The sequence below is a fragment of the Salmo trutta genome, chromosome 24 (genome assembly GCF_901001165.1).
Source record: "Salmo trutta chromosome 24, fSalTru1.1, whole genome shotgun sequence".
NCBI classification, from domain to species: Eukaryota; Metazoa; Chordata; class Actinopteri; order Salmoniformes; family Salmonidae; genus Salmo; species Salmo trutta.
The window spans coordinates 39,998,799-40,024,881 of NC_042980.1; the positions used below are offsets into that span (position 1 = coordinate 39,998,799).

Sequence of the window (26,083 nt, forward strand, 5' to 3'; positions counted from 1 at the left end):
CCAGAGATCACAGAGACCAGAGATCACAGACACCAGAGATCACAGACACCAGAGACCACAGACACCAGCGACCACAGACATCAGAGATCACAGACACCAGAGACCACAGACACCAACGATCACAGACACCAGAGACCACAGACATCAGAGATCACAGACACCAGAGACCACAGACACCAGAGACCACAGACACCAGAGATCACAGACACCAGAGACCACATACACCAGAGATCACAGACACCAGAGATCACAGACACCAGACAACACAGACACCAGACATCACAGACACCAGAGACCACAGACACCAGACATCACAGACACCAGACATCACAGACACCAAAGATCACAGACACCAGAGACCACAGACACCAGACATCACAGACACCAGACATCACAGACACCAAAGATCATAGACACCAGAGATCATAGACACACACACACGCAGCACACACGCAACATACACACAACGCACACACACACACACACACACACACACACACACACACACACACACACACACACACACACACACACACACACACACACACACACACACACACACACACACACACACACGCAGCAAACACAACACTTGTACTGTGCATACCAATTTGATAACTGCCCACTCACACACACCCTCATATCTGAGCTTGCCCTTGCGCCCCAGCACCAGGTCTCCCTGCTATTTCTGGCGTGACTGTGTCACTGGAGCCAGTGAATTCCCTGCTCTCCCTGTCGTCCCTGGTCCCACATTCCCTGACCACCTCTCCCTTGTTCCTTGACCACACGTCCCTCTCTATTTCCCTCATACCTCCATGCCACCTTCTCACACGTGAGACCCTCACATTCCATGAAGTAACAGCTGAGGAACATTCTGACTGCATGACTGTGTACTGTACTGTAACAGCTGAGGAACATTCTGACTGCATGACTGTGTACCGTACTGTATGGTATGTGCATGCCATTGACCACATGGAAGTATGTGTGTGTGTGTACCTGCGTTGTGCTTGGCCAGGTACTTGTCTTTGTACTGTTTCTTCTTCTTGCCAAACCAGGTACAGCTGGCCTGCTGCTCCTGCTTGGTCTTCTCCATGGCTAAACACGCCACACGCCTGTAAACACGGCCGGAAATACATCCAATGAGAGCTAAACTACATCACCTGCTCAAACATTCTAGACTTTTTGGGGGGTTCTTTGAGTGTGCATTCTGGGAGCTTTCTCTAAATCTGGATTCTCTGTGTGTTAAAGTACTCTCCACACCCTAAAGTCTCTATTTGGCCAGGAGGTTTCTAAGTCTGAATGATTCTCTCTAGATTTTGATGGAGATCTGGGTTCTATCGCTGTGTGTGTGTCTTCTCACCACTCCCGGAGGTCTGGTGTTCAATGCGTGTGTGTGTGTGTGTGTGTGTGTGTGTGTGTGTGTGTGTGTGTGTGTGTGTGTGTGTGTGTGTGTGTGTGTATGTGTGTGTGTGTGTGTGTGTATGTATATGTGTCTGGGCTGTATGTGTGTCTCCTCACCACTCCTGGAGTTCTGGTGAGGGTATGAGCCCTGCGGTGGCGTTCTTAGTGTTCTCCAGCTTGCCCTGCCACCAGTTGTGGTCGTCTTTACTGATGATCTGGACAATGTCACCAACCCGGAAGGGAATCCCAGCCTCCTTGCAGGGTATGAGGTCATCTCTGGAGGGGTCATACTCAAACTGGGCCCTCACGTAGATCTGAGACACATAGACAGGGGTCAGCTAGAGGTCAAGATGGAGTGGGCTGAATGAGTCACTGATGAGGTAGGGACGGAGGGAGAGGGTGAGGGAGAGAGAAAGAGGGAGGGAGGGAGAGTGTGTGAGGGAGGGAGGGAGGGAGGGGGAAAGAGAGGGAGGGAGGGAGGGGGAAAGAGAGGGAGGGCGGGAGAGAGAGAGAGAGAGAGAGAGAGAGAGGAGAGAGAGAGAGAGAGAGAGAGGAGGAGAGAGATGAGAGAGAGAGAGAGAGAGAGAGAGAGAGCAGTTGTGTTGAGGAGAACATTTCCTCTGATGCCCGGTTGCCAGGTTGGAGACCTGGAGAGGGAGGAGTGGTGTGTGGCTGTTTATTTTATTTAACCTTTATTTAACTAGGCAAGTCAGTTAAGAACAAATTCTTATTTATAATGACGGCCTACCAAAAGGCAAAAGGCCTTCTTCGGGGACCTGGGATTACATTTTTTTAAATAAAATAAAAACAGGACAAAACACACATCACGACAAGAGAGACACCACAACACTACAGACCAATTGGTTTCCAGATCAGAGACCTTTCCCTATAGGTAGTTTTACCTCACGGGGGACACTCAAAGAAATAGCTGTGTGGTATAAATGAGCCTCTCTGTCCAGTTGCCAGGTTGGAGACCTGAAGAGGGAGGAGTGGCGTCCAGACCAATGGGTTGCTAGGTTGGAGACTAGGAAAGGGAGTAGTGGCGTCTGGCTGTACAAGCCAATGGGATGCCAGATTGGCGACCTGGAGAGGGAGGAGTGGCTTGTAGCTGTACAGATCAATGGGTTGCCAGGTTGGAGACCTGGAGAGGGAGGAGTGGCTTCTGGCTGTACAGACCAATGGGTTGCCAGGTTGGAGACATTTCACTATGGGCAGTAGGGCTGGGCGGTATATCGTATTTTATGATATACCGGTACTGATGCAGAGACCGGTTTGGGTATTTACTTTATCTTCTATACAGGTATTTGAATGTTTGGTTTGTTAAATGTGATGCGCCATGTGTTATGTCAATTTCCATAGTTTACTTCGCTACTTGAGTCATCTCTCTCTGCTCTTTCTCTCCATGCCACTTTCCACACAGACCTAGCCACGCCCCCTGTCACTCAAGGAGCGCATTTGATGTTCCTCAACCACGAGACACTTGCATTCAGTCTGCATGGTCAATGCAGCACATACAACAATGTTGATGACAACAATGCTGTTTTCACTTTGATTCTTAATATAAATCCACTAATGTTCTATAATGACACTATTAGTTTGTGTTTCTTACATCAGCAAACAGCTAGTTTGTCTTTTCTTAGCAAGTTGCCCTAAATCTTGTGAGACGCTAATCGTTAGCCGCTAATGCAAATAGCTAGCTAGCTAGCTAATAAATGTACTGAGTCAGAACAAACGTAGCTAGCTAATAGAGCCTGATAATACCAGTGATGGTGTAGCCCTAAATCAGCATGTTGTTTGTGAAACAGTATCTTCTTCTAAATCAAAGAGGAATATGCAAAGCAAGCATATGTTAGCTACATGAAGTGGCTAAGAGAAAACATGCAATGAGGTCAAAGCTTATAGGGTCCACTAGGAAACACTTATCAACACCTTAGTTCCTACCCTGTCACAATTACTCCTCCCTGGCAATTTAATTTGTTGGCATCTCAAACAACACTGTATTCAAAGTGCCCACTATTATATTCTAATTCTACAATTAGAATAGTCATTCTATTTCCATGATTCCAACAGTGTTGCTCTAATTCGCAAGTCAAATCGCAATTGCAATATTTGGTTAAAAATAAGTCCAAGATTATTTGCCCATATCGTGCAGCCCTATGTGGCAGTGTGGAAATTATCTCAATTGAGCAGTGGTGTAAAGTACTTAAGCAAAAATACTTTCAAGTACTACTTAAGTCATTTTTCTGTATCTGTACTTTACTTTACTATTGTTGACAACTTTTACTTCACTACATTCCTCAAGAAAATACTGTACTTTTTACTCCATACATTTTCTGACATCTAAACATCTAAAAGTACTTGTTACATTTTGAATGCTTAGCAGAACAGGAAAATGGTCCAATTCACTTGTCAAGAGAACATCCCTGGTCATCTACTGCCTCTGATCTGGAGGACTCACTAAACACAAATGCTTTGTTTGTAAATTTTCTCTGAGTGCTGGTGTGCCGCTGGCTATCCGTAAATGTAAAAAAAAAACAAGAAAATGGTGCCATCTGGTTGGCTTAATATAAGGAATTTGAAATTATTTACACTTTTACTTTTGATACTTAAGTACATTTTATCAATTACATTTACTTTTGATACTTAAGTATATTTAAAACCAAATACTTTTAGACTTTTACTCAAGTAGTATTTTACTGGGTGACTTTCACTTTTACTTGAGTCATTTTCTATTAACGCATCTATACTTTTACTCAAGTATGACAATTGGGTACTTTTTCCACCACTGCAATTGAGTGCAGGAAATGCAGAAATTATAAAAGTGCAGAAATTTGTTTTGGTTGAAGTTGAATTGAACAGTATAAAACAAATCAGAATGGAGAAATCACTTATAATGTATGTGTTGCCACCCTAGGATCACTCACTACTCATAAAGCAAATGTACAACTTTTATTTTTCAAATACCGTCATACCGGCCAATTTAAAAGAAATACCGTCAAATACCGTCATACCATCCAATTTAAAAAGAAATACCGTCAAATAGCGTCATACCATCCAATTTAAAAAGAATACTGTGGTATAGTATTTTGGCCATATGGCCCGGCTCTAGTGGGCAGTAGCGTGTGTATGTGGCTGCCCGGTACAAAAAACACGAGTTGTGCTATTAATCAGCATCTTTCTTCAGAGGCAGTACACAGAAGAGGACTGGCCACCCCTCAGAGCCTGGTTCCTCTCTAGGTTTCTTCTAGGTTCCTGCCTTTCTAGGGAGTTTCTCCTAGCCACTGTGCTTCTACATCTGCATTGCTTGCTGTTTGGGATTTTAAGCTGAGTTTCTGTATAAGCACTTTGTGACATCTGCTGATGTAAAAAGGGCTTCATAAACAAATGTGATTTGATTTGACTGATATAAATGGCACAGGGATCGTTAACACAGGGTTGTCTCTTTAGAATCTCTCATGGATCGTTAACACAGGGTTGTCTCTTTAGAATCTCTCATGGATCGTTAACACAGGGTTACCTCTTTAGAATCTCTCATGGATCATTAACACAGGGTTGTCTCTTTAGAATCTCTCATGGATCGTTAACACAGGGTTGTCTCTTTAGAATCTCTCATGGATAGTTTAACACAGGGTTGTCTCTTTAGAATCTCTCATGGATCGTTAACACAGGGTTACCTCTTTAGAATCTCTCATGGATCGTTTAACACAGGGTTGTCTCTTTAGAATCTCTCATGGATCATTAACACAGGGTTGTCTCTTTAGAATCTCTCATGGATCGTTAACACAGGGTTACCTCTTTAGAATCTCTCATGGATCGTTTAACCTGTTACATCTAGGGGGCAGTATTTTCACGGCTGGATAAAAAACGTACCCGATTTAATCTGATTATTAGTCCTGCCCAGAAACTGGAATATGCATATAATTATTAGCTTTGGAGAGAAAACACTCCAAAGTTTCTGAAACTGTTTGAATGGTGTCTGTGAGTATAACAGAACTCCTATGGCAGGCAAAAACCTGAGATGCTTCTGTTCAGGAAGTACCCTGTCTGAACATTTCTTGCCCTTCTTGATTCTCTCTATCGTTTACAAAGGATCTCTGCTCTTACGTGACACTTCTCACGTCAACAATGGAGTCTCACAGCCCGGGAAAAACAGGAATGATGTCATTCAAAGCCCTGGCTGAAGCACACGAGAGCAAATGCTGAGTGGTCAGTCAATGGACTAAGCCTTAGGCGCGTGACACGCCCCGCCCCCGGCTTTCGGTTTTTTCCTCAGTTTACAGACAGGCAGATTCCCGGTCGGAATATTATCGCTTCTCTACGAGATAAATTGCATAAATATTGGTTTTAAACAGCGGTTGACATGCTTCGAAGTACGGTAATGGAATATTTCGAAATTTTTTGTCATATTTTGCGTCATGCTCGTGGCCGAGATTTAGCGTTGGGATAGTGTCTAGAACGCACGAACAAAACGTCGCTGTTTGGATATAACGATGGATTATTTGGGACCAAACCTACATTTGTTATTGAAGTAGAAGTCCTGGCAGTGTATTCTGATGAAGAACAAGCAAGGTAAGAACATTTTTCTTATATGAAATGTGATTTTGGTGAAGGCTACACTGGGTGGGTGTCTAAATAGCTAGCCCTGTAACGCCGGGCTATGTACTTACATTATTGCAAAATGTGCTTCATCCGAAAAGCTATTTTAAAATCGGACATATCGAGTGCATAGAGGAGTTCTGTATCTATAATTCTTAAAATAATTGTTATGCTTTTTGTGAACGTTTATCGTGAGTAATTTAGTAAAATCACCGGAAGTGTTCGGTGGGAATGCTAGTTCTGAACGTCACATGCTAATGTAAAAAGCTGGTTTTTGATATAAATATGAACTTGATTGAACAGACATGCATGTATTGTATAACACAATGTCCTAGGTGTGTCATCTGATGAAGATCATCAAAGGTTAGTGCTGCATTTAGATATGGTTTGGGTTTATGTGACATGATATGCTAGCTTGAAAAATGGCTGTGTGATTATTCCTGGCTGGGTACTCTGCTGACATAATCTAATGTTTTGCTTTCGCTGTAAAGCCTTTTTGAAATCGGACAGTTTGGTTAGATAAAGGAGAGTCTTGTCTTTAAATAGCTGTAACATAGTCATATGTTTGAAAAGTGTAAGTTTTCGGATTTAGAGGAGTTTGAATTTCGCGCCCCGCCCATCATTGGATATTGGAGCAGACGTTCCGCTAGCGGAACGTGTAGATGTAAGAGGTTTAACACAGGGTTGTCTCTTTAGAATCTCTCATGGATCATTAACACAGGGTTGTCTCTTTAGAATCTCTCATGGATCGTTAACACAGGGTTGTCTCTTTAGAATCTCTCATGGATCGTTAACACAGGGTTGTCTCTTTAGAATCTCTCATGGATCGTTAACACAGGGTTACCTCTTTAGAATCTCTCATGGATCATTAACACAGGGTTGTCTCTTTAGAATCTCTCATGGATCGTTAACACAGGGTTACCTCTTTAGAATCTCTCATGGATCTTTAACACAGGGTTGTCTCTTTAGAATCTCTCATGGATCGTTAACACAGGGTTGTCTCTTTAGAATCTCTCATGGATCGTTAACACAGGGTTGTCTCTTTAGAATCTCTCATGGATCGTTAACACAGGGTTACCTCTTTAGAATCTCTCATGGATCTTTAACACAGGGTTGCCTCTTTAGAATCTCTCATGGATCTTTAACACAGGGTTGTCTCTTTAGAATCTCTCATGGATCGTTAACACAGGGTTACCTCTTTAGAATCTCTCATGGATCGTTAACACAGGGTTACCACTTTAGAATCTCTCATGGATCGTTAACACAGGGTTACCTCTTTAGAATCTCTCATGGATCGTTAACACAGGGTTGTCTCTTTAGAATCTCTCATGGATCGTTAACACAGGGTTACCTCTTTAGAATCTCTCATGGATCGTTAACACAGGGTTACCTCTTTAGAATCTCTCATGGATCGTTAACACAGGGTTGTCTCTTTAGAATCTCTCATGGATCGTTAACACAGGGTTACCACTTTAGAATCTCTCATGGATCGTTAACACAGGGTTGTCTCTTTAGAATCTCTCTTTGGTCTTGTTAAAACATATGTTCTGCATCACTGACTGATTCAACACACCAATACAACCAGAGTACCAGTGTTTTGCAGTACGTCTGATAAGACCTGTTCATATGTTCATATTTATTACATTTCTCTGAGAAGTGTATTGAGACCTTGTGATAAATGCACTCTGAATACAGTAAGACTTGACTAGTTACAATAGTCCAAAGGCTGTGGTTTTTCATTGTGGTTTTAGTCGTCTTAGACTATGATTCTACTATATGGGATGTTGTTTAGGGAAGAAAAAAAGATTCCTATTACAGTCATCTAACGGAATAACTATGGTTTAGCCATAGAGATAAAACAATTCCTAGGATGTCTTCCGTTTTATCTCAATGGTGTAGCACTGTGGAGGCAACACTATATCTTACCTTGATGGACATTTTATCCTTGATTGGAGGTCTGGGTACGACCATCTAGGATGTGAAAGCACCACACACACGTCATGCAGTAAAACGACTACAGAGTGTCTACGCACACAGTACGGTGAGCGGAGCTCGGGGGAGATAGAGAATGTTAAGCATTAATGCTACTATGGTGATGGATTAACATGGATGATGTCACTTTCAGTGTTGGACATCAATTCCACTTTATTTCATTTTATTCAGAGGATAAATTGAAATTCACTTAATTTCATGAATTGCCTGTTTCTGTCAAAGAGGATTCAATTCATCCTCTGAAATGGAATTGAAATGGTATTGACCCCAACCCTGGTTATAATGAGGAGACTGACCCGTTGGAATTCTTTTAAACACACATTCCTTCCTTCTTATAATGAGGAGACTGGCCCGTTGGAATTCTCTTAAACATGCATTCCTTCTTATAATGAGAAGACTGACCCTTTGGAATTCTTTTAAACACGCATTCCTTCCCTTGTTCCTGCCTTCATTTTAAAAGATCTGAAATGACTAGATTGGTGAAATACATGGATGAGCTTTAACCTATCCAACACTGTCAGATCAGTGATTGCTGATCAAGGAAGAGAGGTAGAATGCATTCAGTAACAGGAATCCAAAACGGGTTTCAAATTGAGAGATCATAATGGATGATGATGTCACATGCTAGTGGATGAGATTATAGAGGGCTTGAGGAGCCAGTAACCCCCTCCAAACTGTCCAATACTGCCCATGCATGGGTCTTAGTTATCTGATTAGAGACTGACGTGTAATGCCGTTTAATGTGCTACTGTGCAGTTCAGTGAAGTAACTGCAGCCATGTCTCAGTGAGACAGTGCTACTGTGGGCGACCTCTACTGGTGGCATCTACACACTGGATGTACACAACTCTCCTGGGATAAGGTTTGGTTAGGTTTTATTAGATTAAAGCTAAGGTCAAGTTACTGGTTGGGTTTGCACTGGTGTATGGATTTAAGATGGGCGTTTGAGTCTACACAGACAGTTAGTGATGGTGTTTCTGTTGGGGTCCACAAAGACAATGATGAAAGGGGTGAGGAGGAGGGTGATGGAGCACCACTGTTTAAACAATGCCTGTGCCATTAGTTTACAGCTAGGATTTTACTAATTAAAGCTAACTAGGTATATACTCTTTGGTTACACAGTTACAGTTAGTCACCAGCTCTGGTCCTGTTGGCCCACAGGGTGAGCAGACTGTCCCAAACCAGCTCTGGTCCTATTGGCCTACAGGGTGAGCAGGCTGTCCCAAACCAGCCCTGGTCCTGTTGGCCCACAGGGTGAGCAGGCTGTCCCAAACCAGCCCTGGTCCTGTTTGCCCACAGGGTGAGCAGACTGTCCCAAACCAGCCCTGGTCCTGTTGGCCCACAAGGTGAGCAGACTGTCCCAAACCAGCCCTGGTCCTGTTGGCCCACAGAGTGAGCAGACTGTCCCAAACCAGCTCTGGTCCTATTGGCCCACAGGGTGAGCAAACTGTCCCAAACCAGCTCTGGTCCTATTGGTCCACAGGGTGAGCAAACTGTCCCAAACCAGCTCTGGTCCTACTGGCCCACAGGGTGAGCAGACTGTCCCAAACCAGCACTTAATGTATCAGCTAGCTATCAACAATAATAATAGATACCTCAACAAGTAGAATCAGGGGTGTTTTTGCTGGGCTGGAACAAAAGCCTGCACTACTCTATAGCTGTCAAGGACGGACGGACGGCCGGACGGACAGACAGACAGACTGATGGACAGACTGATGGACAGACAGACACATAGAATAGGTATGACATATGTAAGTAGCTGGGGCAGATTTGGAGTCTGAATTGTCTTTGCTTGAGACCAATATCCAGTAGTATTTCTTTGGGAGAGGTCATGGCTTACAGTAGCTCTACACATGATCCACTATCCAGTCTAGCAGACACTATCCCGCTCTAAACACAGCTTGGAGATCAGTCTGTAGCCACAGTATATTAACAACATTGTAAGTGAATGGAGTCTACTCATATGGGTTGACCTTGGCAGTTAGTCAATGGGGGAGGGGGGGGGGCATGTGAACTCGCAAACACACTGTGTCTGTGCACATATGCGCACACACACGCACACACAGATGTGTAGAAATTGGATGAGGGGAAATGAATGGAGGAGTTGTGAGGGGTTGTGTGTTACAGTTCAGCTTGTGTGTTTCACAAGGTAGAGACTGCTGGTATTCACCTGTCGACTCTTGGGTTGGACGGTAGACGGCAGATCCTGAAGAGAAAACGCCAGCAGTGACAGAGACAGAGAGTTTACACCAGAGAGAGGCAGGGGAACTGCCACAACACCACCATAATACTGTATACGGAAGACAGTCAAACACACATTCCCTACCCTCATGTCACCAATGTTTAAAGAGAGAGAGGGTACAGTGATTCTGAGTTAGCCATACAGACAGAGTTGAGCTTTAGGGTGTTAGAGCAGAGCTTCTGCAGGACAAATCTCGCAGCAGAGAGCAGGAAAGCAGAGAGCAAGCAAAGCAATTTCAGCACCGAAGTGTACAGCTATCAGGTAGGTAGGTATTTAGGTAGGTATAGGTAGGTAGGTAGGTATAGGTAGGTAGGTAGGTAGGTAGGTAGGGGTAGGTAGGTCTGTATGCATATGAAGGTAGGTAGGTAGGTATGTATGTATGCATAGGTAGGTGTAGGTACAGTTGAAGTCAGATGTTTACATACACTGAGTTTGGAGTCATTAAAACTCATTTTTCAACCACTCCACATATTTCTTGTTAACAAACTATAGTTTTGGCAAGTCGGTTAGAACATCTGCTTTGTGCATGACACAAGTAATTTTTCCAACAATTGTTTACAGACAGATTATTTCACTTATAATTCACTGTATCACAATTCCAGTGTATCAGAAGTTTACAAACACTAAGTTGACAGTGCCTTTAAACAGCTTGGAAAATTCCAGAAAATTATGTCATGGCTTTAGAAGCTTCTGATAGGCTAATTGACATCATTTGAGTCAATTGGAGGTGTACCTGTGGATGTATTTCAAGGCCTACCTTCAAACTCAGTGCCTCTTTGTTTGACATCAGGGGAAAATCAAAACAAATCAGCCGACTTCAGAAAAATAATTGTAGACCTCCACAAGTCTGGTTCATCCTTGGGAGCAATTTCCAAACGCTTGAAGGTACCACGTTCATCTGTACAAACAATAGTACGTAAGTATAAACACCATGGGACCACGCAGCCGTCATACCGCTCAGGAAGTAGACGCGTTCTGTCTCCTAGAGATGAACGTACTTTGGTGTGAAAAGTGCAAATCAATCCCAGAACAACAGCAAAGGACCTTGTGAAAATGCTGGAGGAAACAGGTACAAAGCATCTATATCCACAGTAAAACGAGTCCTACATGGACATAACCTGAAAGGCCGCTCAGCAAGGAAGAAGCCACTGCTCCAAAACCGCCATAAAAAGCCAGACTATGGTTTGCAACTGCACATGGGGAAAAAGATTGTACTTTTTGGAGAAATGTCCTCTGGTCTAATGAAACTAAAATATAACTGTTTTGCCATAATGACCATCGTTATGTTTGGAGGAAAAAGGGGGAACCTTGCAAGCCGAAGAACACCATCCCAACCGTGAAGCACGGGGGTGGCAGCATCATGTTGTGGGGGTGCTTTGCTGCAGGAGAGACTGGTGCACTTCACAAAATAGATGGCATCATGAGGACGGAAAATTATGTGGATATATTGAAGCAACATCTCAAGACATCAGACAGGAAGTTAAAGCTTGGTCGCAAATGGGTCTTCATAATGGACAATGACCCCAAGCATACTTCCAAAGTTGTGGTGAATGGCTTAAGGACAACAAAGTCAAGGTATTGCAGTGGCCATCACAAAGCCCTGACCTCAATCCTATAGAATATTTGTGGGCGGAACTGAAAAGCGTGTGCGAGCAAGGAGGCCTACAAACCTGACTCAGTTACACCAGCTCTGTCAGGAGGAATTTTACTGTGGATATATATACTTTTGTACCTGTTTCCTCCAGCATCTTCACAAGGTCCTTTGCTGTTGTTCTGGGATTGATTTGCACTTTTCACACCAAAGTACGTTCATCTCTAGGAGACAGAACGCGTCTACTTCCTGAGCGGTATGACGGCTGCGTGGTCCCATGGTGTTTATACTTGCGTACTATTGTTTGTACAGATGAACGTGGTACCTTTAGGCGTTTGGAAATTGCTCCCAAGGATGAAGCAGACTTGTGGAGGTCTACCATTTTTTTCTGAGGTCTTGGCTGATTTCTTTTGATTTTCCCATGATGTCAAGCAAAGAGGCACTGAGTTTGAAGGTCAAAGAGGCACTGAGTTTGAACGTTTTTTTTTTAAAGAAATATGTGGAGTGGTTGAAAAACAAGTTTTAATGACTCCAACCTAAGTGTATGTAAACATCTGACTTCAACTGTATATGTAGGTATAGGTAGGTAGGTAGGTAGGTGTAGGTAGGTATAGGTAGGTAGATGTGGGTAGGTAGGTATAGGTAGGTAGGTGTAGGTAGGTGTAGGTAGGTATAGGTAGGTAGGTAACTAGGTACAGTACATTCAGAAAGTATTCAGACCCCTTGACTTTTTCACATATTCCCTCATCAATCTACAATCTACACATCCTCATCAATCAATAATCTACAATGGATGGTATATGTAGATAGGCAGGTAGGTAGAGGTAGGTAGGTAGGTATGTATCAATTCATTGTTAGATGTAGGTAGGTTGGTAGGTAGGTAGGTAGGTAGGTAGGTAGGTAGGTAGGTAGGTAGGTAGGTATAGGTAACTAGGTACAGTGCATTCAGAAAGTATTCAGACCCCTTGACTTTTTCACATTTTCCCTCATCAATCTACAATCTACACATCCTCATCAATCAATAATCTACAGTGGATGGTATATGTAGATAGGTATATGTAGCTATGAGTAGGTATATGTAGCTATGGGTAGGTATATGTAGGTAGGTAGGTATAGGTAGGTAGGTAGGTAGGTAGGTAGGGAGTTAGGTAGGTAGGTAGGTAGGTAGAGGTAGGTAGGGAGTTAGGTAGGTAGGTAGGTAGGTAGGTAGGTAGGTACGTAAAGGTAGGCTTGTTGACTGGATCCTTAGTGAATGTAGTGGATGATATTGGAGGTAGTTGTATAGGAAGAGAGTTTTATAGGAACAGAGTTGTATAGGAAGAGAGTTTTATAGGAATATAGTTGAATAGGAACAGAGTTGAATAGGAACAGAGCTGTATAGGAACAGATATATATAGGAACAGAGTTGAATAGGAACATAGTTGAATAGGAACAGGGATGTATAGGAACAGGGATGTATAGGAACAGGGATGTATAGGAACATAGTTGTATAGGAACAGAGTTGTATAGGAACAGGGATGTATAGGAACAGAGTTGAATAGGAACATAGTTGTATAGGATCAGAGCTGTATAGGAACTGAGCTGAATAGGGCCAGAGCTTTGTGTGTGACTGTGTGAGGATTCCCAGTTATTTTGTGTACTGAAGGTGTCAGCAGAAAGGCACAGCATTTTTACAACACATGGCAGCACTTTACAGCACATGGGAGCATTTTACAGCACACCAATTTGTAAACGGAGATATCGGAAATTTGTCTGGAGGTTAAAGGTTGAAGGCTGGTCTGAACAGCTAGCCATGAGGGCGAGGAGTGACATTCTCTGTACCAGTATCATAACTTAATGTGATATACAACTGAAAAAGGAAACAAAAATACATGTTGGAGAGGGGGTTTCATCAAACTGGAAAAAATATATTATGATAAGAAACAACAACTGAGTCAAAGGTCTGTGTTGGCTGACTTAGGGGAGAAGGGGGCAGTTATGGTGTTTGGTTTGGTTTCAGGGGCTGAGGTGGGGGGTGGGGGGTGGGGGTCCTTACCAAGATAAAACTGTTAACACTGGAGTGGCCAGTGCCATTGGCAGGGGATTGCCTGGTGTTGGAGGGGGACTCTCTCTGTAACAAGACGCATAGGTCAGACACACACTCACACACTCAACACACACACACTCAACACACACACACACACACACACACACACACACACACACACACACACACACACACACACACACACACACACACTATCGACTATCTACTTGTTCACCAATACAAAGAAAAACACATTTCACACTCCATGATTAACAAGTAAAAATGACCATCTTCAATGAACTCATAAGGTGTGCAATCAAATCAAATCAACATAACTATCTTACTTACTAATCATAATAACAATAATCCCTGCACATCTCCATCTCGCCACAGAGGGGCAGTAGGCTCACAAAGACTGGCTCATCAAGGTCAGGCTGGAACGTTAGCTGTGAGGCTACTCATTAGATAGCACAACTACATTCTGGTCTCTGTGTGACTGACTGGCCAGACTGGGGATCTGTGTGTGGTTGGTGCCAGATCACAGTTACAGGTTACAGGGGACAGAGGTCAGGGTAGGGTGCGGGGCGTTCCGGTATCTTAGTTGTGAAATTGGTGTGCAGTGTGTCTGACCCAGCCCCGAGCAGAACACAGCAGAACACACAGAACCCCACCCGAGGGAAAAGTTCACACACACGCACACACACACATTCAGCCACCAGGCAGGCGGTTGGTTAGTCAAAGGGTCAGAAGTTTAAACATCCCCAACGTCAACAGGATGGGTTGCCAGGAGAGAAGGGAGGGGGGAGAGGGAAAGGGCGGTACGTTACCTCACAGGAAGATCCTTGTGTCCGGTAGCTTGGCACTATCTTAAAGGTGATGCTGCCTCGCATCTCTTTCTGTGGACACATAAACACACACACTCAGCATTTAAATACACAACTACACAAGCTGTCACACCTGCTCTCCCTCCCTGGCGCTCGAAGGAGCCAGGCTCCCCAGCATTATTCACTCCTGCCTTTCCCCATCACCCACATCAGTGTATTATTGGAGTCACCTGGAGTCAATCACCTGTTTATTACCTCCCCTATATTTGTCAGTTCCCCATCTCTGTTCCCCGCTGCTGCATTGATTGTTGTTTGTCGTTGTGTATCCGTGGGCTGACGCTGTTCCTGTCTTGCTCTTTGACTGTTCCTAATTAAGTGTCAACTCCCCGTACCTGCTTCTCGACTCCAGCGTCGGTCATTACAAAAGCACTCACACACAAGCACTCACACACAAGCACTCACACACACACACACACACACACACACACACACACACACACACACACACACACACACACACACACACACACACACACACACACACACACACACACACACACAATGTCCACTCACCAGCATCCTCTGTAGTTGCTCTACTGTCTGGTTGGCTACACTGATGCTGTTGATCTCTCTGATCTCATCTCCTACATGCAGCGTTCCTACAAAACACACGACAGACAGTCATTACACTACAGACCCTGTCATAAAGATGTCCTGGAACAATCTACAGACCCTGTCATAAAGATGTCCTGGAACAATCTACAGACCCTGTCATAAAGATGTCCTGGAACAATCTACAGACCCTGTCATAAAGATGTCCTGGAACAATCTACAGACCCTGTCATAAAGATGTCCTGGAACAATCTACAGACCCTGTCATAAAGATGACCTGGAACAATCTACAGACCCTGTCATAAAGATGTCCTGGAACAATCTACAGACCCTGTCATAAAGATGTCCTGGAACAATCTACAGACCCTGTCATAAAGATGTCCTGGAACAATCTACAGACCCTGTCATAAAGATGTCCTGGAACAATCTACAGACCCTGTCATAAAGATGACCTGGAACAATCTACAGACCCTGTCATAAAGATGTCCTGGAACAATCTACAGACCCTGTCATAAAGATGTCCTGGAACAATCTACAGACCCTGTCATAAAGATGTCCTGGAACAATCTACAATCTACAGACCCTGTCATAAAGATGTCCTGGAACAATCTACAGACCCTGTCATAAAGATGTCCTGGAACAATCTACAGACCCTGTCATAAAGATGTCCTGGAACAATCTACATTCTACAGACCCTGTCATAAAGATGTCCTGGAACAATCTACAGACCCTGTCATAAAGATGTCCTGGAACAATCTACAGACCCTGTCATAAAGATGTCCTGGAACAATCTACAATCTACAGACCCTGCCATAAAGATGTCCTGGAACAATCTACAGACCCTGTCATGAAGATGTCCTGGAACAATCTACAGACACTGTCATAAAGATGTCCTGGAACAATCTACAATCTACAGACCCTGTCATAAAAATGTCCTGGAACAATCTACAGACCCTGTCATAAAGATGTCCTGGAACAATCTACAGACCCTGTCATAAAGATGTCCTGGAACAATCTACAGACCCTGTCATGAAGAGGTCCTGGAACAATCTACAGACCCTGTCATAAAGATGTCCTGGAACAATCTACAGCCCCTGTCATAAAGGTGTCCTGGAACAATCTACAGACAATGTCATAAAGATGTCCTGGAACAATCTACAGACACTGTCATAAAGATGTCCTGGAACAATCTACAGACCCTGTCATAAAGATGTCCTTGAACAATCTACAATCTACAGACCCTGTCATAAAGATGTCCTGGAACAATCTACAGCCCCTGTCATAAAGGTGTCCTGGAACAATCTACAGACAATGTCATAAAGATGTCCTGGAATAATCTACAGACACTGTCATAAAGATGTCCTCGAACAACCTACAGACCCTGTCATAAAGGTGTCCTGGAACAATCTACAGACACTGTCATAAAGATGTCCTGGAACAATCTACAGACCCTGTCATAAAGATGTCCTGGAACAATCTACAATCTACAGACCCTGTCATAAAGATGTCCTGGAACAATCTACAGACCCTGTCATAAAGATGTCCTGGAACAATCTACAGACCCTGTCATAAAGATGTCCTGGAACAATCTACAGACCCTGTCATAAAGATGTCCTGGAACAATCTACAATCTACAGACCCTGTCATAAAGATGTCCTGGAACAATCTACAGACCCTGTCATGAAGATGTCCTGGAACAATCTACAGACACTGTCATAAAGATGTCCTGGAACAATCTACAATCTACAGACCCTGTCATAAAGATGTCCTGGAACAATCTACAGACCCTGTCATAAAGATGTCCTGGAACAATCTACAGCCCCTGTCATAAAGATGACCAAAATAATCTGTTTACCAATAATAATGTATAATAGTCTATTGACCAGTGATAATGTATAATAGTCTAGTCTATTGACTAGTAATAATGTATAATAGTCTATTGACCAGTGATAATGTATAATAGTCTAGTCTATTGACTAGTAATAATGTATAATAGTCTATTGACCAGTAATAATGTTTAATAGTCTGTTGACTAGTAATAATGTATAATAGTCTATTGACCAGTGATAATGTATTATAGTCTGTTGACCAGTAATAATGTATAATAGTCTGGTCTATTGACCAGTAATAATGATAATATCTGTTAATGTAATAGAATGAGATGGCTGGCTACCTTGTCTGTGGATCATTCCTCCATGCATTATCCTGGCTACGATACAGTGGTTCAGATTGTTCATCTTCAGCGTGATGCCCTGGAGAGAGAGGACAGGGGTCAGGGGTTAAAGGTCAAGCTTAGGGTCAGAGACTGAGGTGCCAGGCTGAAGGGAAGAATAGGGAGAACAGAATGGAGTGTGTATGACTGCTTGTCGGCCATGTGTGATAATAAATACTGCCAGTGTTTATGCTTGCAATGGCAGAACCTGTTTGTGTGCGTCATGTCATATAACCTGTGCATGTGTACGTGTGTCTGTGTATGTGCCGTGTGTGTGTGTTTCTGTGTATGTGCTGTGTGTGTGTGTTTCTGTGTATGTGCTGTGTGTGTGTGTGTGTCTGTGAATGTGTGCGTGCATGTGTGTGTGTGTGAATGTGCATGTGTGTGTGTGTCTGTGTGTGTGCATGTGTGTGTCTGTGAATGTGCGTGTGTGTGTGTGTCTGTGAATGTGTATGTGCATGTGCATGTGTGTGCGTGTGTGTGTGTCTGTGTGTGTGCATGTGTGTGTGTCTGTGTGTGTGCATGTGTGTGTCTGTGAATGTGTATGTGCATGTGTGTGCGTGTGTGTGTGTGTGGGTGTGTGTGTCGTACCATAGGTTCATCAGTGTTCTTCTGGAACTGAACCAGGCGTACTCTCGTCACGTTCTCCAGGTCCATGTCTCCGTTGGTGCTCTCGGGAGATTCTCCGTTTAGGTAGGGTGAGGTGGGCGGGGGGGTCACCCTCAAAGCCTCATCACTGTACACCTCATGGGCCACCACGTCATGGGTCTGGAGCAAGGCCTGGAAGGGGTATTGGGAGATGAGGAGAGGGAGTGAGTGAGAGGAGAGAAACAGAGAGAGGGAGATTGACCAAAAAAGTTGACCAAAAATTGAATTCTACAGTTACAGAATTAGAACGTTAGGTCCTCACCAGTTTCAGTAGCTAGTAGAGTGAGTGGTGGGCGAGGGAGAAAGCTGGGCCTTCTGTAACATGCTCATAAGAGAGTAGTGGCAGGCTGGGGACACACATGCCACTGTCTGTGTGTGTCTAGGGATGTGGCAGCTTGTACCTAATGGTGCCTGCCTCCCTCGTATCACCACCTCTGCCTCTCCGTTCCCCCCACCTCTTTCTTCCTTCTCTCCATCTCTCTCTTCCCTCTTTCCCTCCCTCCATTTTTGTCAGACCGTGTAGAGCTAGGCTCCAGGCCAGATCTACACGACTCACTGACCAATCCATTTCACTCACAATCTCTCCCTCTTTCCAAAACCCACCACTCTCTCTCCCTTCACAGTACAGTCTGTATTGCTAGGCCCCAACTCTCTCTCTCTCAATTCATTTTCAATTTAAGGGCTTTATTGGCATGGGAAACATATGTTTACATTGCCAAAGCAAGTGAAATAGATAATAAACAAAAGTGAAATTAACAATAAAACTTTACAGTAAACATTCCAAACTTAAAATGTCATATTATGTTTAACAATGGGCAAATATTTAAAGTACAAAAGGGAAAATAAATAAACATAAATATGGTTTGTATTTACTATGGTGTTTGTTCTTCACTGGTTGCCCTTCTCTTGTGGCAACAGGTCACAAATATTGCTGCTGTGATGGCACACTGTCGTACTTCACCCAATAGATATGGGAGTTTATCAAAATATGATTTATTTTTAAATTCTTTGTGGGTCTGTGTAATCTGAGGGAAGTATGTGTCTCTAATATGGTCATACATTTGGCAGGAGGTTAGGAAGTGAAGCTCAGTTTCCACATCATTTTGTGGGCAGTGTGCACATAGCCTGTCTTCTCTTGAGAGCCAGGTCTGTCTACGGCAGCCTTTCTCAATAGCAAGGCTCGGTTTTTTGGGTAATTCTTTCCAGTGTGTCAAGTAATTCTCATTTTGTTTTCTCATGATTTGGTTGGGTCTAATTGTGTTGCTGTCCAGGGGCTCTGTTCACAAACACAAACAGACCCAACCTAATCATGAGAAAACAAAAGATAATTACTTGACATGTTGTTACGGCTTGGTAGTCGTGGAGGAGGAATGAGGCGCAGGAAGCAGCGAACACAGGGTAGTGGTGTTTTTAATATATACTCACACAAAAAACAAATGTTCCCACACACAGGGGAGAAAGTACATACGGCGTCAAAACAACGTCGACACGAACATAAGCCGTCTGTCAAAGAAACAATCATTAATCCCGCACGAACAGGAGCGGGCCAGCTAAACTAAATAGCCCCTCTAATGGCTAATTGACCACAGGTGTCACAAAATAAAAAAAGGGAAAAGCAAAAGGGAATCGGTGGCAGCTAATAGGCCGGTGACGACGACCGCCGAGCGCCACCCGAGCAAGAGGGGGCGCCACCGTCGGTGGGAATCGTGACAGTACCCCCCTCCTGACGCGCGGCTCCCGCAGCGCGCCGACACCGGCCTCGAGGTCGACCCGGAGGGCGAGGCGCAGGGCGATCCGGACGGAGGTGGTGGAACTCCCTCAACATAGATGGGTCCAGGACGTCCGCCGCCGGCACCCAGCACCTCTCCTCCGGGCCGTACCCCTCCCAGTCAACGAGGTACTGTAGGCCCCTCGCCCGGCGTCTCGAGTCCAGTATGGCCCGTATGCTGTACGCCGGGGACCCCCCGATGTCCAGAGGGGGCGGAGGGACCTCCGGCACCTCATCTTCGTGAAGGGGACCAGCTACCACCGGCCTGAGGAGAGACACATGAAACGAGGGGTTAATACGGTAATAGGAAGGGAGTTGCAACCGATAACACACCTCGTTTATCCTCCTCAGGACTTTGAAGGGCCCCACACACTGCGGCCCCAGCTTCCGGCAGGGCACGCGGAGGGGCAGGTTCCGGGTCGAGAGCCAGACCCTGTCTCCCGGTGCGAACACGGGCGCCTCACTGCGGTGGCGGTCAGCACTCCTCTTCTGCCGCGCACTGGCCTCCTTTAGTGAGTCCTGGACGGCTCTCCAGGTCTCCTTGGAGTGCTGGACCCAGTCCTCCACCGCAGGAGCCTCGGTCTGACTCCGGTGCCATGGTGCCAGGACCGGCTGGTAACCTAACACACACTGAAAGGGTGATATGTTAGTAGAGGAGTGGCGAAGTGAGTTCTGGGCTAACTCAGCCCAGGGAATATACCTCGCCCACTCCCCTGGCCGGTCCTGGCAATACGACCTGAGGAACCTGCCCACCTCCTGGTTCACCCTCTCCGCCTGCCCATTGCTCTCGGGGTGATAACCGGAGGTCAAACTGACCGAGACCCCCAGCCGCTCCATAAATGCTTTCCAGACCCTGGATGTGAACTGGGAACCTCGATCAGAGACAATGTCCTCCGGCACCCCGTAGTGCCGGAAGACGTGGGTAAATAGGGCCTCCGCAGTCTGCAGGGCCGTAGGGAGACCGGGCAATGGGAGGAGACGGCAGGACTTAGAGAACCGATCCACAACCACCAGAATCGCCGTGTTCCCCTGAGAGGGGGGAAGATCTGTCAGGAAGTCGATGGGCAGGTGCGACCATGGTCGTTGTGGAACGGGGAGGGGCTGTAACTTCCCTCTTGGTAGATGCCTAGGAGCCTTACTCTGGGCACACACCGAACAGGAAGAGACATAGGACCTCACGTCCTTAGCTAAGGTGGGCCACCAGTACTTCCCCCTTAGACTCCGCACTGTCCTCGCCTCACCAGGATGACCCGCAGTGGGTAGCGTGTGCGCCCACCGAATCAAACGATCACGAACACCGAGCGGCACATACATGCGCCCCAAGGGCACCTGCGCAGGCGCAGGTTCTAACACCAATGCCCGCTCGATGTCCGCGTCCACCTCCCATACCACAGGGGCCACCAGCCTAGACGCTGGAATGATGGGAGTTGGATCGATGGGCCGGTCCTCCGTGTCATAGAGACGGGACAGCGCGTCGGCCCTAGTATTCAGGGAACCCGGTCTATAGGAGATGGTAAACCTAAACCGGGCGAAGAACATGGCCCACCTCGCCTGACGTGGATTCAGTCTCCTCGCTGCCCGGATGTACTCCAGGTTTCGGTGGTCGGTCCAGATGAGAAAGGGGTGTTTAGCCCCCTCAAGCCAGTGCCGCCACACCCTCAGAGCTTTAACCACTGCTAGCAACTCCCTGTCCCCCACATCGTAGTTACGCTCCGCCGAACTGAGCTTCTTCGAAAAGAAAGCGCAGGGGCGGAGTTTCAATGGCACACCCGAGCGCTGTGATAGCACGGCACCCACCCCAGCCTCGGACGCGTCCACCTCCACTACGAACGCTAAAGATGGGTCCGGGTGCGCCAACACGGGTGCGTCGGTGAACAGCGTCTTCAACTTCTTGAAGGCTCCGTCCGCCTCCGTCGACCATCGCAAACGCACCGGCCCCCCCTTCAGCAGTGAGGTAATGGGAGCCGCTACCTGGCCAAAACCCCGGATAAACCTCCGGTAGTAATTGGCAAAGCCTAAAAACCGCTGCACCTCCTTCACCGTGGTTGGAGTCGGCCAATTACGCACGGCCTTAACGCGGTCACACTCCATCACCACCCCCGTGGTGGAAATGCGATAACCCAGAAAGGAGACGGCTCGTTTGGAAAACTCACACTTCTCAGCCTTAACGTATAAGTCATGCTCCAGCAGTCTACCAAGCACCTTGCGCACCAGGGACACATGCGCGGAGCGGGTGGCGGAATATATCAGGATGTCATCGATATAGACTATCACGCCCTGCCCGTGCAGGTCCCTGAGAATCTCGTCAACAAAGGATTGAAAGACGGCTGGAGCATTTTTCAACCCATACGGCATGACGAGGTACTCATAATGGCCTGATGTGGTACTAAAGGCGGTTTTCCACTCGTCTCCCTTCTTGATACGCACCAGATTATACGCGCTCCTGAGATCCAGTTTTGTGAAGAACTGTGCTCCGTGAAATGATTCCACCGCCGTAGCGATGAGAGGTAGTGGGTAACTAAACCCCACCGTAATAGCGTTTAGACCTCGGTAATCAATGCACGGACGCAGACCTCCCTCCTTTTTCTTCACAAAAAAGAAACTCGAGGAAGCGGGGGAGATGGAGGGCCGAATGTACCCCTGTCCCAGGGATTCCGTGACATATGTCTCCATAGCCGCAGTCTCCTCCTGTGACAAGGGGTACACGTGACTCCTGGGGAGCGCAGCGTCAACCTGGAGATCTATCGCACAATCCCCCTGTCGATGAGGTGGTAATTTAGTCGCCCTCTTTTTACAAAAAGCGATCGCCAAATCGGCGTATTCAGGGGGAATGCGCACGGTGGACACCTGGTCTGGACTCTCCACCGACGTGGCACTTATGGAAACTCCTAGACACCTACCTGAACACTCCTCTGACCACCCCTGGAGAACCCCCTGTTTCCACGAAATACGGGGATTGTGACCAGCCAGCCAGGGGACCCCCAGCACCACCGGAAACGCAGGCGAATCAATAAGGAAAAAACTAATGCGTTCCTTGTGATTCCCCTGCGTTACCATGTCCAGTGGCACCGTAGACTCCCTGACTAACCCTGACCCTAATGGCCGGCTATCTAGGGAGTGCACAGGGAAAGGGGAATCTATCGGCACCCGCGGAATGCCCAGCTTAATGGCAAGTCCACGGTCCATAAAATTCCCAGCTGCGCCTGAATCACTAGCGCCCTATGCTGGGAAGAGGGAAAAAATTTAGTAAACAAAACAGGTAAAAACACGTGACCAACAGGGGGTTCTGGGTGAATCTGGTGCTGACTCACCTGAGGTGACCGAGAAGTGTTCTGCCTGCCATCTCAACTCCCAGACTGGCTCCTCCTGCACCGGTCGGCCGTGTGTCCTCTCCGACCACAGCTGGTGCAGGAGGAGCCACCTCCTCCGGTGCCCCTTTGCACGGCCCCCCTACCTCCATAGGGGTAGGGGCGGGGGTGCACGGGGGTGGAACGGGCAGGACCCTCTCCGAACGCCCGCGGGCAGCCAGCAAATTGTCCAGTCGTATGGACATATCTATGAGCTCGTCCAGGGACAGAGCTGTGTCCCGACAGGCCAGCTCCCTGCGGACGTCCGCCCGGAGACTGCAGCGGTAGTGGTCTATGAGGGCCCTGTCGTTCCACCCCGCCCCAGCAGCCAAGGTCCTGAACTCCAGCGCGAAGTCCTGGGCACTCCTCGTCTCCTGCCTGAGGTGGAACAGCCGTTCACCCGCCGCTCTTCCTTCCGGAGGGTGGTCGAACACGGCCCGAAAGCGGCGGGTGAACTCTGGGTAGTGGTCCCTCGCCGAGTCTGGACCGTTCCAGACCGCATTAGCCCACTCCAGAGCTCGGCCCGTCAGGCAGGAAACGAGGGCACTCACGCTCTCCTCCCCCGTGGGAGCAGGTCTGACGGTGGCCAGGTACAGCTCAAGCTGGAGCAAAAATCCCTGGCACCCAGCCGCCGCCCCATCGTACTCCCTCGGGAGCGCCAAACGAAGCGCACCAGAGCCAGACGTCATGGGGGGCGAAGCTGGCTGTATCGGGGGAAGTGGAGGTGGAGAGAGGATACCACTTCTCTCCCATCGGTCCATCCTCTCCATCATCTGGTCCATTGCCGATCCGATGCGATGGAGGACTGTCGTGTGGTGGAGTACGCGTTCCTCCATCGAGGGCAGAGGAGTGGCCGCTGCTCCCGCTGATTCCATGCCTTTTATCTTGGTGCGGGATTCTGTTACGGCTTGGTAGTCGTGGAGGAGGAATGAGGCGCAGGAAGCAGCGAACACAGGGTAGTGGTGTTTTTAATATATACTCACACAAAAAACAAATGTTCCCACACACAGGGGAGAAAGTACATACGGCGTCAAAACAACGTCGACACGAACATAAGCCGTCTGTCAAAGAAACAATCATTAATCCCGCACGAACAGGAGCGGGCCAGCTAAACTAAATAGCCCCTCTAATGGCTAATTGACCACAGGTGTCACAAAATAAAAAAAGGGAAAAGCAAAAGGGAATCGGTGGCAGCTAATAGGCCGGTGACGACGACCGCCGAGCGCCACCCGAGCAGGAGGGGGCGCCACCGTCGGTGGGAATCGTGACACATGTTGGAAATATTTAACAAAAAAAACAGAGCAAACTAGAATACTATTTCAAATCAAATCAAATCAAATTGTATTTGTCACATGCACCGAATACAACAGGTGTAGACCTTACAGTGAAATGCTTACTTACAAGCCCTTAACCAATAATACAGTTTTAAGAAAAGACCTAAAAAAAGTAAGAGATAAGAATAACAAATAATTCAAGAGCAGCAGTACATAACAATAGCGGGGCAATATACAGGGGGTACCGGTACAGAGTCAATGTGCGGGGGCACCGGAGTCGAGGTAATTGAGGTAATATGTACATGTAGGTAGAGTTATTAAAGTGACTATGCATAGATGATAACAGACAGTAGCAGCAGCGTACAAAGGAGGGGGGGCTACATTCATAAGTGCATGTGTAATGTTAAGTACACACAATTTCGCTATATGCGGGGGAGGGGGGGGGGCAATGCAAATAGTCTGGGTAGCCATTTGATTAGCTGTTCAGGAGTCTTATGGCTTGGGGGTAGAAGCTGTTTAGAAGCCTCTTGGACCTAGACTTGGCGCTCCGGTACCGCTTGCCGTGCGGTAGCAGAGAGAACAGTCTTCGACTAGGGCGGCTGGAGTAAATCTTTCGGGCTTTCCTCTGACACCGCCTGGTATAGAGGTCCTGGATGGCAGGAAGCTTGGCCCCGGTGATGTACTGGGCCATACTCACTACCCTCTGTAGTGCCTTCCGGTCGGAGGCCGAGCAGTTGCCATACCAGGCAGTGATGCAACCGGTCAGGATGCTCTCGATGGTGCAGCTGTAAAACCTTTTGAGGATCTGAGGACCCATGCCAAATCTTTTCAGTCTCTCGAGGGGGAATAGGTTTTGTCGTGCCCTCTTTACAACTGTGTTGGTGTGCTTGGACCATGCTAGTTTGTTGGTGATGTGGACACCAAGGAACTTGAAGCTCTCAACTACAGCCTCGTCGATGAGAATGGGGGTGTGCTCGGTCCTCCTTTTCCTGTAGCCCACAATCATCTCCTTTGTCTTGATCACGTTGAGGGAGATGTTGATGTCCTTGCACAACATGGTCAGGTCTCTGACCTCCTCCCTATAGAGGTCTCTGACCTCCTCTCATCGTTGTCGGTGATCAGGCCTACCACTATTGTGTCATCAGCAAACTTAATGATGGTGTTGGAGTCATGCCTGGCCGTGCAGTCATGAGTGAACAGGGAGTACAGGAGGGGACTAAGCACGCACCCCTGAGGGGCCCCCGTGTTGAGGATCAGCGTGGCGGATGTGTTGCTACCTACCCTTACCACCTGGGGTGGTGTTTCGTCCCAGGGTCCTTAGCTTAGTGATGAGTTTGGAGGGCACTATGGTGTTGAACGCTGAGCTGTAGTCAATGAATAGCATTTCCATTTAGGTGTTCCTTTTGTCCAGGTGTGAAAGGGCAATGTGGAGTGCAATAGAGATTGCATCATCTGTGGATCTGTTGGTGCGGTACGCAAATTGGAGTGGGTTTAGGGTTTCTTGGATAATGGTGATCATGTGAGCCATGACCAGCCTTTCAAAGCATTTTA

General features: G+C 46.7%; 1 protein-coding gene across 10 annotated transcripts in view; it reads right to left on the minus strand.

The window, feature by feature from the left end:
• LOC115161305 (peripheral plasma membrane protein CASK-like) overlaps positions 1–26,083 on the minus strand; it is a 224,508-nt gene that overhangs the window by 13,825 nt on the left and 184,600 nt on the right. For 6 of the 10 annotated variants that reach the window (XM_029712184.1, XM_029712182.1, XM_029712186.1 and 3 more), the window contains 9 exons: positions 18,087–18,275; positions 17,457–17,535; positions 15,245–15,330; positions 14,675–14,743; positions 13,857–13,931; positions 10,159–10,194; positions 7,924–7,968; positions 1,519–1,715; positions 997–1,112 (listed from right to left, as the gene is read on the minus strand). In XM_029712184.1, coding sequence (XP_029568044.1) covers positions 997–1,112; positions 1,519–1,715; positions 7,924–7,968; positions 10,159–10,194; positions 13,857–13,931; positions 14,675–14,743; positions 15,245–15,330; positions 17,457–17,535; positions 18,087–18,275 — 892 coding nt within the window. The remainder of the gene's footprint in view (positions 1–996; positions 1,113–1,518; positions 1,716–7,923; positions 7,969–10,158; positions 10,195–13,856; positions 13,932–14,674; positions 14,744–15,244; positions 15,331–17,456; positions 17,536–18,086; positions 18,276–26,083) is intronic. The other 4 variants (XM_029712187.1, XM_029712188.1, XM_029712189.1 and 1 more) reach the window with 3 other exon arrangements.